The sequence below is a fragment of the Schistocerca nitens genome, chromosome 1, assembly GCF_023898315.1.
Source record: "Schistocerca nitens isolate TAMUIC-IGC-003100 chromosome 1, iqSchNite1.1, whole genome shotgun sequence".
NCBI lineage: Eukaryota > Metazoa > Arthropoda > Insecta > Orthoptera > Acrididae > Schistocerca > Schistocerca nitens.
The window spans coordinates 271,365,304-271,378,135 of NC_064614.1; the positions used below are offsets into that span (position 1 = coordinate 271,365,304).

At 43.8% G+C, this 12,832-nt stretch overlaps 1 protein-coding gene across 1 annotated transcript in view; it reads right to left on the reverse strand.

Moving 5' to 3' along the window:
- Positions 1 to 12,832, reverse strand: part of LOC126242682 (thyrotropin receptor-like) — a 706,981-nt gene that overhangs the window by 262,328 nt on the left and 431,821 nt on the right. The window contains exon 8 of the mRNA XM_049948112.1: positions 8,392 to 8,509. Coding sequence (XP_049804069.1) covers positions 8,392 to 8,509 — 118 coding nt within the window. The remainder of the gene's footprint in view (positions 1 to 8,391; positions 8,510 to 12,832) is intronic.

Genomic DNA, 12,832 nt, shown 5'->3' on the forward strand with positions numbered 1-12,832 from the left:
CCCATGTTCTAATTCTCTTGTCTCCCACATAATGCACTCACAACGACACAGAAATCTGTGCTGACTGCGACTGACGTTTGCAACGTATCGAGGACATCGCATATGTTCCGTTCATGGTCTAACACTGTACAACATGCAGGGCTGACAATCATCTGTATTTATGTTCAAGCACTCATTTCTCTTGATTTTTCCATGTTTTTGTACATCCCCTGTCCATAGCAAATGCAATATTGTAGGAAACTTTGATGAGCCGTCGTCAAGCGAAGTTTTATGGTTACCACTGGAAAAAAAAAATTTCAATGAGTTCAGTAGTTTTCCAGGTATGATGTGATACTTCTATATCATAAGTGAATTCGGATTTTTTCATGATTTTTCTATGAGACAGACTTAAAGCCATTTTCTTTCTTTTGCTTGTGCCTTTTTCCCACAACGACGCAGGGTCGGCATGGTTAATCGGATTTGGCAAGGTTATTTTAAGGGGTGGCCGGATGCCCTTCCTGCCGCCACCCCGCACCCCCCGGGCCAGAATTGGTGTACCCCAACTGTCTGTGTCTAGTGTAATCCATGGAATAGTGCGAATGTGTTCAGATGTCTGCGAGCTGTGTAACTGAGGCGGGACGTGGGGGTCAGCCCAGTATTCACCTAGTGGGATGTGGAAAACCGCCTAAAAACCACATCCAGACTGGCCGGCACACCGGCCTCCGTCGTTAAGCCGCCGGGCGGATTCTATCCGGGGCCGGCGCGCCTACCCGAGTCCAGGAAGCAGCGCTCGGCTAACCTGGCGGGTCACTTAAATCGATTTTCTATCGCCGGGGCTGTGATAGGCTGTCTGCAGACAGTTTTGTCGCGGCAACGACACATTTTGAACGTTAAACCTTAGAAGGCACCTAACTTAAAACAGAACATACAAAGTTTTCTTTTCGCTATTAATCCCATCTTCGCTTGTCCTCTAGTGAGGCTGAGCCACGTGCGTCACACAGTGAAATGGTTTTGTGTTCCGTGATTCAAATTTCCGTTTCAGCGCGTTCGCTCAGAGATAATGCAGTGGCCAGCATTCCGGTTTTACTTTTGTTCGTCGACTGTGTCCGCAGTGAAGGCACACAGTAGCGGCCGCCGCCACGTGTCCCCTGCTCGTTGCCGCCCCTCCCCCCCCCCCCCCCCCCCGCACCGCACGCTGTTTCCCCTTGCCCTTGGTTTCACGCACGGCCGCAGCACTCATTACTTAATAGCCGGACAGTCCATCAGCTGCGCGGCCATTGGGTGGAGCATTCACCTCGCGCCGGCCTGCGCGGAATTTTAATATTGCGCGAGTGGCAATCTATCACCGGCAGCGTCGCGTGGTCACCTCTTTGCATCCGCGCTGTTTTCAGCACGACGAGAAGATACGTATCAGCCAACTCCACACGTGTGAGGACGGCTGTGGAACTAATTCCTCTGCTCGATACGGTCGGCGCAACGCGAAAGTCGCCGACCAGTAAGCAAAAATCGTACAACCGGGCAGCTTTATAAGAATAGTACGAGGCCAGCCATTCTGCGAATAAGAACGCATAACCGTAGTCTCATTTAAACACTTATTACTTGTAGTACAGTCTAATATATTCTGCAGCGGCACTCACAGCTGTGAAAATTGTTACCATCTGACATTCTGAGCGACACCAGCGCCCCAAGCGACGAGAAAGCTGGCAGTCTCCTAACGATACAGCCACTAGGCTATCACTAATGCCGCAATGCCCATTACATTGTCGCTAATGCTGTAGATAGTGTCTGTCGCTGGAAGTTTATATGGCGCAATTCGTTCGTCACAAACTTAGTGCACTCTTCGCAATAGTACTATCTTGCTGGTGATATACGACAGGGTGTCCAAGGAGGAATGTCTAATATTCAGGTGTGCGGTAGCGTTCTCGCTTCCCACGCCCGGGTTCCCGGGTTCGATTCCCGGCGGGGTCAGGGATTTTCTCTGCCTCGTGATGACTGGGTGTTGTGTGATGTCCTTAGGTTAGTTAGGTTTAAGTAGTTCTAAGTTTTAGGGGACTGAAGACCATAGATGTTAAGCCCCATAGTGCTCAGAGCCATTTGAACCATTTAATATTCAGGTATATGACAGGAACGAACATTCGAAGCAAAAAACTGTAATATGCATGGGCTCTAAAATGCATACATTATGAACTACGAGCCGGCCGGGGTGGCCGAGCGGATCTAGGCGCTACAGTAAGGAACCGCGCGACTGCTACGGTCGCAGGTTTGAATCCTGCCTCGGGCATGGATGTGTGTGATGTCCTTAGGTTAGTTAGGTTTAAGTAGTTCTAAGTTCTAGGGGACTGATGATCTCAGAAGTTAATTCCCATAGCGCTCAGAGCCATTTGAACTACGAGCACTCGTTCGTCTTCGATACTGTGAAACAAATCTCTTGTACTGAACAAGTGCTCAAAGAGTTGTTCTTATGGAGCAGCCGCAACAGTACAAGTACTGTACAAGTTCTTTTTGAAAAATGAAGACACCGCAGGACCGTCGCATAATCCACAATCTTCCGATGTGTACACGGCCGGTTTCGGAACACTTAAAGTTCCGTCATCTGGTGTAAACTGTAAAATAATGTGTTCCCGGTTGCGCAACACGTGGGAACGGCTGTTTTGGGACTTTTGTAAGTTCGTAAATCCACGCAATATGTAATTTTTCCCCCTCTCCCCATTTTTATTGCATTGTGTATGTTTCATTATTTTGGTAACCTTTGATGTCTGATCGTGTTGTCCGTTTTTTGGATTGTTTTGGATCCGTTTTACTCATTTGACACGCAACGTATGATTCCATGACAACGGTAGGGTGAGGATGATCTGAGGTTATTAAGAGATTTTATTTGTAAGTAACGTCATGTTTTCTCTATTAATTTGTTTTAATTTTGAAATTTTAACCGCGTAGTGCCTTATCTGATATTTCAGACTTGAGGATCCCTCCCATTCTTGTGGAACAGAAAATATTTTTATTATTACAGTTTACACCAGATGATGGGACGTGTTCCGAAACCGGTCGTGTACCCAATAAAAGATTGTGGGTTAAGCAACTGTCCTGCGGTTTCTTCATTTTTCAAGATGAACAAGCGCCCATAGCTCTTGAGGCATATATATTAGAGGCTATGTTTACTAGACGATTTTTTCTTGGTTTGGTTCATGGTACCTCCTCCCAAAATATAGAAAGCAAAGATCTGGCAGTAGAAGAGATTTACTTCACAATAGCGAAGATGAACAAGTGATCATAGCTCTTAAGGTATGCACTGTAGAGCCCATGTTTACTGGATAGTTTTTGTTTTGGTTCATACTACTAGCCGATTACGATACTATTGCACTTTTCTCCCGTGGCCGTCAGTGAAAATACGCGTTAACATTACAATAAACAAGTACAGTGGTGACTAAGGAAAACACATCGTACCGTGAATGCTTTGAGGACGGTTGTGCATATACTGTCAAGTGGTTCAGCGTCTCCTAGTGAAATATTACGATAAAAACACTAGATAAGCCGAGCGACGTGCTCTGACTCACAGGTGCAATAATATTGTGGTCGACTAACACCTAACCCCAAAATATGGAAAGCAAAGAGCTTGCAGTAGAATACATTTATTTCACAGTATCATAGATGAAGTGCTCATTGTTCTTAAGGTATACAGTTTAGAAAATGGCTCTGAGCACTATGGGACTTAACTTCTGAGGTCGTCAGTCCCCTAGAACTTAGAACTACTTAAACCTAACTAACCTAAGGACATCACACACATCCATGACCGAGGCAGGATTCGAACCTGCGACCGTAGCGGTCACGCGGTTCCAGACTGAAGCGCCTAGAACCGCTCGGTCACTCCCTGTTTCTTAGATTCTGAACTGTCTGACCCGGAGCTCTGAGATGTAGCGTACTAACTTGAAGATCTTACACAGGTGGCAGGTGCGAGGGTGATTCTCTTGGGCCCGCATTATCGCTCTACGACACTTGTAAGCACGGTCCAATTAGTTTACCATGTTGAAATAACAAAAAGCTGGAGGCAGATTAATCAACCAAATTGCTTCAGTGCATGCTAGCGCAGTTTGTTAAAATCAATGCACAGTGACGGAAACGAATATAGCGGGGTAGGCAATAAACGCACACGGCGCATAAAATTTTTTCTCACAACGGTGGCGAAAAACATCGCAAATGCAATTAACTGCGCTTTAATTCTCCACTGCGTCGTATATTTACTAAAAAATACAGTTCAATTAAACTCTTTCCAGCAGACTTCAGCAATATCGAGAATTTGACATGACGTTGCATTTAGCGGCAACGAAAGTAGGGAAGGGGGTGGGGAGGGGCGGAAATACATCAATTGGGACCGTGTGCTACCGCGTGTTTGTATGGAGAGCTCTCCAGGAAAGCTGGATTTGTACGACAGATCACGGCCTATTGCCATTTGCCAGTCTGCTGCATTGCTACGACAAATGTTTCACGAACCTTTACGCATTCGAATAACTGTTCTCGTATCTAAAGCGCGCAGAGGTGGATATTAAAATAAACAGCTTCGTTTGTCTTAATAAAACTAGTAGCCATTTTTATTATGCGAAATGTCTGATAGAAGACTCACTGCAAAGGAGCTGGAACACCCAAAACCTGTGTTGAAAGATTATGAATATTCTCCACATCAGATTAGGACATTTATGTTGTTGTTGTTGTGGTCTTCAGTCCAGAGACTGGTTTGATGCAGCTCTCCATGCTAGTCTATCCTGTGTAAACTTCTTCATCTCCCAGTACCTACTGCAACCTACATCCTTCTGAATCTGTTTAGTGTATTCATCTCTTGGTCTCCCTCTACGATTGTTACCCTCCACGCTGCCCTCCAATACTAAATTGGTGATTCCTTGATGCCTCAGAGTATGCCCTACCAACCGATCCATTCTTCTAGTCAAGTTGTGCCACAAATTTCTCTTCTCTCCAATTCTATTCAATACCTCCTCATTAGTTATGTGATCTACCCATCTAATCTTAGGACACCTCTAAAGACAAGTAATGTGAACTCACAAGATGAAAAAGAGAAGGAGTGACTGAAATCCAGGAAGTTCCTCCCATACGTGGGCAACATTTTATCTAAATAAGGAAGAGTCCTAAAGAAACCTTTGTTAAAGTAACATTTCGGCCACCTACAAAGATCTTTGCTCTTGTCGGCTTGATAATGCATGATTTCAGTTTGCGAAGGGCTGTAGCCTGTAGGATACCACGTCAATGTGGCAAAGCTTACATTGATCAGATCACACTCACAATTCTTGAAAGGTGCGCAGAACATCATCACACTTGTCTTTCTCTGCACAGTATGTCACCCATAGGCCGCCCGGTTGGCCGTGCGGTCTAACGCACTGCTTTCCGGGCGGGAAGTTGTGCCGTCCCCGGCACAAATCCGCCCTGCGGATTAGTGTCGAGGTCCGGTGTGCCGGCCAGTCTGTGGATGGTTTTTAATGCGGTTTTTCATCTGCCTCGGCGAATGCGGGCTGGTTCTTCTTATTCCGCCTCAGTTACAATATGTCGGCGATTGCTGTGCAAACAATATCTCCACGTACGCGTACACCATCATTACTCTATCGCGCAAGCATTGGGGTTACATTCGTCTGGAGTAAGACGTTCCCCGGGGGGTTCCACTGAGGGTCGAACCGCACAGTAAATCTGGGTCCGGTGTGGTCAGCGGTGGGGTGATAGGACCGCCGTAGTCTGTTGTGCAGTTGTGAACCACTGAGGGCTATGGCGGGGACGAAGCCTCTCCGTCGTTTCTGGGTCCCCAGTTCCATACAATACAAGTCACCCATAGCTGAGCACTGTGTCACTACGAGGCACTCTATGCATTGTCGTCTCAAGAAAATCTTGCCCACGACAAAATCTTTCTGGAATTCCAATTCTAAAGGAATCTGTGGAAATAGGTTCAACGGGAGATCTTATTAATCTCGATGGCGGCATTCAGCTTTATAAGCCATGCGACAGTGTGGTTTCTTTAATTTATTCACAAAGATAAAATTTTACGCCAACTGGCACGTCTAGCTACAGTTCATTTCGTTATCTTTACTACTGAATTCCAACTGCGCGGTCCCACAGCTCGGCGGAGGAAGTGCATGCGTTTTCAGCATTACGCGATGCTCATGTGTGCCTCAAAAGGAACAACATTTGACAAACAACGCTAAACTCGGTAGAGGGCTGTCATGCGGCGGAAACCTATGCGCCTGCGCCACCGCACTAATTTTTCGTACAAAGTCAGTGACGTGCACCAGCAATGAATGTCCAACGTGAAACTCACCTGATGAAGGTTAAATGGTTATCAATCGAAGTACTGCGGCAAGATGTAGACCTCATCCGGTTGCAAGTCCGGAACCTCGTTCAATACAAAGCTACCTTCCTTTTGTGAACAAGTGCATCATGATTTCCGTCAAATCGGAAACTTATCTGTTACGCTTCTAAAGTATTAACTATCAAGAAATTAAAACTACAATTAATATTTATTGACTTGTAAACCAACACTTATATGTTTATTGCTAAGTTACTTTTCGTTCCCTATTTAATTTACGGTATGCGGCCGACATGCGGACAGCAGGGGAAGCCATCTGTTTTGTACTGTACAGAAGAATTTCATACTGTACTTCAAGTGGATGTGTGTTATTATGTAGAAATATGTGCTTTCGATACGCCTGCGTCAACCGCACGATTGCTGGATTCCACGCTGTGCTGAGATGCAGACCAACCTCTCTATTTAGGGTGTTGTCAGTGATTTTTATTTCAATGCCTTCTTTAATTACACAATACCAAAGGCCATTTGTGTGAGCCACGACGGATGTTTCGCTGATTTTATCCGCTGTGTATCTTCTAAAGCACGCTCAGCTAAAGCAGAGTTTTCGGGGTAGCGTAGGCGATAAAACGTCTCTTGCTCCTTCCTGCATTGTTCCACAGTGCTTACTGTTTGTCTCGCAAGGTGTCTTGTAGACCCCAGTGTTTTGAGACCTTCTGCGTCTTTTCAAAAAACCAAAACAATTGAACAAATGTTGTTTCACAACTAAGTGAGAAGAATGCTCTTGGGAAGATAGAGTAAAGCGAAGTTAAGTCGCACTTATAGAACAAGCACACTTGAGAAAAACTTATTATGATACGAAGCTAGGCTGTATAGAGATATCAGATATATACTATAGTTCTGAAAACTTGCCCAAAATCCTCTCTTCTCCAATGTAAGGACCGTAAATGGCACTTACGTAACTTAGGTCTTTATAAAATAGTCAGAATTCCTCGTGAAGGAAGCTACTTATTAGTCTGTCCTAGAACCAACAAAATAAAGGGACTATTTTCCCATCATGAACTTAAGAAATGTCTACACTAATGATTAATTTTGTTTCCATTTCACTAATATATGTAAATACATGAGTAATTGGTTGTACATTAGTAATTCTTGGACAAAATCTTAGAATTATACCTATACATGGAATCGACATGGGCTGGGAGAAGTCTACAGCAAGAGTGATATTTGTGCTTGGACACTTGTTGCGTGTGGGTAACTTTGATGATTAATGCACAGATTAAACAATCTGAGACGCAATATCTGCACTCATCATCTGGACTGAATATTGGACACTTCACTGGCTGTGTCTAACAGTGCAAGGAGTGGAATGTATATGTGTAAGTAATAGCTAATAGACACACAAAGCAAAGAGACATATTAAGTGTTAGTATGTATCTTGAACCCAAATATATTAAAAATGGATGTGTGTGTGTGTGTCTGTATGCGTGTGTAAGTATGTTCCACATCTACTCTACTCCTAAGACTTAACCAAACTTGGTACACATATATCTCACTTATGTTGGAAGTATCTTCCAAGCGAATTTTTGTATGCAGTGTAGCCTTTTAGGCAAGTGAAGTGTGGACAAGAAGAGGATCAGGCAAGAAGAGAATGAAAGCTTTTGATATTTTGTGTTACAGAAGAATTTTGAAAATTAGATGGGTGGATCGAATGAGTACTGAGGGGGCACTGGATCGATCTGCCGAAAAAAGTAATTCGTATCGCAAATTGATAAAAAAGAAGAGAATGGTTGATAGGACTAAACTCGATGCATCAAGGAATCGTCAAGAACAACGTGTTCAGTGTTTCTGCATAAGACGCAGGATGCAGTGCAGTTTTTTTCGCCATAGTATGCCTGAAATGGAGTAGATGAGAAAGATTTAGTGTTAGGCAGATGTACATCCAGGAAGTTGGACGTACCAGATCTGGTGTTGCACTACTGGGTGATGACAGTTTGCTGACATGTCAGGAAATGTACGCTACCGTTTTTGAGTTAAGAATTTTTTATTTGGTGGAGCAAAGCAGATGTGGAAAGCGGGGAGCTGGCCTGAACTGGTGAGCCGTGCGCCGTACTCACCCTGAAGCTGTAGACGGAGGGTATGGTGGTGAGGTGGGGCGCCTCTTCCAGCCGCAGCCGATGGAGCTCCCCCAGGCCGCTGGTGGGCAGCTGCGTGATGGCCGTCTGCGACAGGTCCCTGCACACGACAAGCACTCCCTCTCATGGCTGCCAACTTAGGCCGGCTGCAACTACTCAAACGACGGTCACTTTCGAACACCCTTGGTCTCTTGCGATTGCAGGCTTGCGTCCCAGTGATGGTGTGTTTCCGAGTGGTCAGCCGACTTGTTGTTTCCATTTTGCATACAAAATTTCTACGATATGACACAAAGACACTAGAATCCGTCAAGTTGAAACCGATTTAATGCTAACGATGTGTTGACCATGTTGTACTGTTTCTCCTGGATGGAGTGGGGTTAAAAAAATGTGAACTAAATATTATGACCAATTTTATAAATAATCGACAAGTACGCCAAAGAAGAAGAGATACAACTACAATGGACGTGTTATTCCATGGACTCTTGGGCTTCTATGCATGAAATATCTTTCCATTGCCATTCGCTTATCTTATCTGCTTGGATTCGGACCTAAGAGGACGTTCTTGTGTAAAGCTCATCTTGCTGTACCAGCTGATAATGTAAGTTGTATTAAAACCCGAAAAATATAATGGTTATTTTGTCAAAAGAATTTGTGTATGTGGTCAATCTATTGTAAATCTGATACCTTTATTGTCTTAAGTAGATATGGGCCTTAACAAAGAATTTCATTGTTGGGCGCCATCTTAGAAAAATCTTTAACATTTTTGTTTTAGCTCATCTACGAGACGTGCCGTTGGTTAGGACAATTAACTTTAGTTGAGGTCCCACGATAGCGGAGGCAGCTACTAATAATTTAACAATTTTACTTACAAATTTTCTTTATATAACGAGATAACATCCCAGGCAGAAAAGGTCTGGCCACAGGATTCCAGTTCCATTATAGGATTTCATTTGTAGATGCTATCTTGTTATCTTATATTGGGGAATCGAGACGAAACCACGATGTATCGACGATTACGTAACTACCTTGAGAACTGAGCTAGTTTACTGAGTGCTTATACACGTCGGGCTAAATTAAACAACATATTACACCGTTAATAATATTCCTACATTAGTTACTTCTCTTTTATGCTGAGCCATTGCATTAATGTGTGTTTCTTTTTTCTATTAGTCACGGCTCATATTTTACTTTATTACATTACACTAATAGCCACAAAACAAATAATATTTTATTTTATTACATTACAATGTGTTTTCTATAAGACGACATGGAATGAAAAGAAATGAGGAGTTCCTAAAACATTTAAACTCTGTAAATTCCAGTATAAAATTCACATCGGAACTTGAGAAAGAGCCTCGAGCCATCCCGATCCCTTAGAAAGAAAATCGGTCCTAAATACTCTGGGCCATGGAGCTCGAACAGTTTCAGACAATGAGAGCCGCGCCGAAGAATTGCAACACGTATGAACAGTGATCCGGAGTGGGTTCTCAGATGGTCCATCTGAATGGGCGTTACAATCAAAACGAAAAACACATTAAAAAGAGGTTGAAAGTGAGACCGAAAAATAGAAGCCAAGAATCACTTACTTAATTAAAATATCTTCTTAAAAATTGTGGTAAGACTTCCTAAAAATTGTTGAGTCTGTTTGTATCCGCCAATACTCATTCATTGTGGGATCGCGGTACAACTTATTTCACGCTAATGAATCGCATCTTCAGATTAATCTACAACAACACTCATACGGAATAGAGGCCATTAAGTGCAGAAACGACAAATAGTGCCTATTATGAAGACAAAATATTTACTTGTCTCGTGACAACATCACATGCAATCGCTTATTTACTTTGTGCTGGCCTAATATCCGGAGAGATCGGTAGACTGCTGTGGAAACGTGATGTCCAATGTATTACCTTCTAGTCTTCTTTGTAACGTTAAAGACGATCTTTCAGAAAGGTTACAGTTCGTAGTAATTGCCGGAAAGTCATGTAATAACACAGGAGTAATATCTGGCATTCCACAAGGAAGTGTTATAGGCCTTCTGCTGTTCCTGAATTATATAAACGATTTAGGAGACAATATGAACAATCCTCTTAGATTTTCTGCAGATGATGCTGTCATTTACCATCTTAAAAAGTCATCAGATGATCAAAACCAACTGAAAAATGATTCAGACACCTCCACGTTTCAAAAAGTAGTAATTGACTCTAAAAGTGTGATCATCCTCATGAGTACTAAATTTCAGTTGCACGGTAAATCACACAAATCTGCAGGCTTCAAATTGAACTAAGCACTTAAGGATTACAATCAAGAATAACTTTAAAAAATGGTTCAAATGGCTCTGAGCACTATGGGACTCAACTTCTGAAGTCATTAGTCCCCTAGAACTTAGTACTAGTTAAACCTAACTAACCTACGGACATCACAAACATCCATGCCAGAGGCAGGATTCGAACCTGCGACCGTAGCGGTCTTGCGGTTCCAAACTGCAGGGGCCTTTAACCGCACGGCCACTTCGGCCGGCAAGAATAACTTAAATTCGAACTTTTACATAAATAATGTTGTGGGCAAGGTGAACCTTAGACTGCAGGTTCTTGGCAGAACACTTACGAACGTAACAAGTCTACTAAAGAGACTGCCTATACTACGCTTGTCTGTCCTCTTCTGTAGTATTGGTGGGCGGTGTGGGACCTACTCCACATAGGAGCGACAGAGGACATCGAAATAGTTCAAAGAAGGGCAGCACATTTTGTATTATCGCGAAGTAGGAGTGAGAGTGCCACGGATGTGACACTCTAAATACGGTGGTACTCATTAAAACAAGAGTTTTTCGTTGCAGCAGGATATTCTCATGAAATTTCAGTCAGAAGCTTTCTCCTGTGAATGTGAAAATATCTTATTGTTGTCAAACAATATATGGAGAAATTATCACTACAATAAAATAAGAGAAATCAGAGCTCGCGCGGAAAGATCAAATGTATCGTTTTTACCGCGCCTGTTGTGGAGTGGAACGGTAAAGAAATGGATGTGAGCCGTTGAATCCTCTGCCGGGCACTTAGTTATGAATTTGCAAAGTAATCACGTAGATGTAGATCACCAACAGCCAGGTGTTTACCGCTTTCCATGCGAGTGTGGCACTGTCGCGAATGTATTCATGAAGTGAACTGCGGCAGACAGGTATTGTGATGCGAACGCCACATTCCTGGGACAGAGTGATTGAAGAAGGAAGGGACGAACGAACAATGAAAGATTAGCGTTTAACATCTCGTCAACAGCGAGGTCATTAGGGCTCGGATTAGGGAATTATGGGGGAGGAAATCAGCTGTGCTCTTTCAAAGGAGCCGTCCTGGCACTTGATTCAGCGATTTAGGAAAATCACAGAAAAACTAAAACAGTTTGGCCGGTCGGGGATTTGAACCGCGTGAGTGTTCAAATACAGAGATATGTAAACAGGCAGAATATGGCGCTGCAGTCGCCAACGCCTATATAAGACAACAAGTGTCTCGCGCAGTTGTTAGATCGGTTACTGCTGCTCCAATAGCGGGTTATTAAGATTTAGATGAGTTTAAATGTAGTCTTGTAGTCGGCGCACGAGCGATGGGACACACAATCTCCGAGGTAGCGATAAAGTGGGGATTTTCCCGTACGCCCATTTCACGAGTGCACCGTGAATATCAAGAATTCGGTAAAACCTCAAATCTCCGACATCGCTGCGGCTGGAAAAAGACCCTGCAACGACGGGACCAACAACGACTGAAGAGAATCGTTCACCGTGACAGCAGTGCAACCCGTACGCAAATTGCTGCAGATTTCAATGCTGGGTCATCAACAAGTGTCAGCGTGCGAACCATTCAACGAAATAATATCGATATGGGCTTTAGGAGCCGAAGGCCCACTCGTGTATCCTACATGACTGCACGACACACAGCTTTATGCCTCGCCTGGGTCAGTCATAATCGATATTGGACTGTTGATGACTAGAAACATGTTGCCTGGTCGGACGAGTCTCGTTTCAAATTGTATCGAGTGGATGGACGTGTACGGTTATGCAGACAAGCTCATGAATCCATGGACCCTGCATTTTAGCAGGGAATGTTCAAGCTGGTGAAGGATCTGTAATGGTGTGGGGCGTGTGCAGCCGGAGTGATATGGGACCCCTGGTACGTCTAGATACGACTCTGACAGGTGACACGTACGTAAGCATTCTGTCTGACCACCTGCATCCATTCATCTCAATTGTGCATTCCGACGTGTTTGGGCAATTCCAGCAGGACAATGCGACACCCCACACGCCCAGAATTTCTACAGAGTGGCTCCAGGAATATGTTCTGAGTTTAAACACTTCCTTTGGCCAGCAATGTCCCCATACATGAACATTTTTGAGCATATCTGGGATGCCTTGCAACGTGCTGTTCAGAAGAGAACG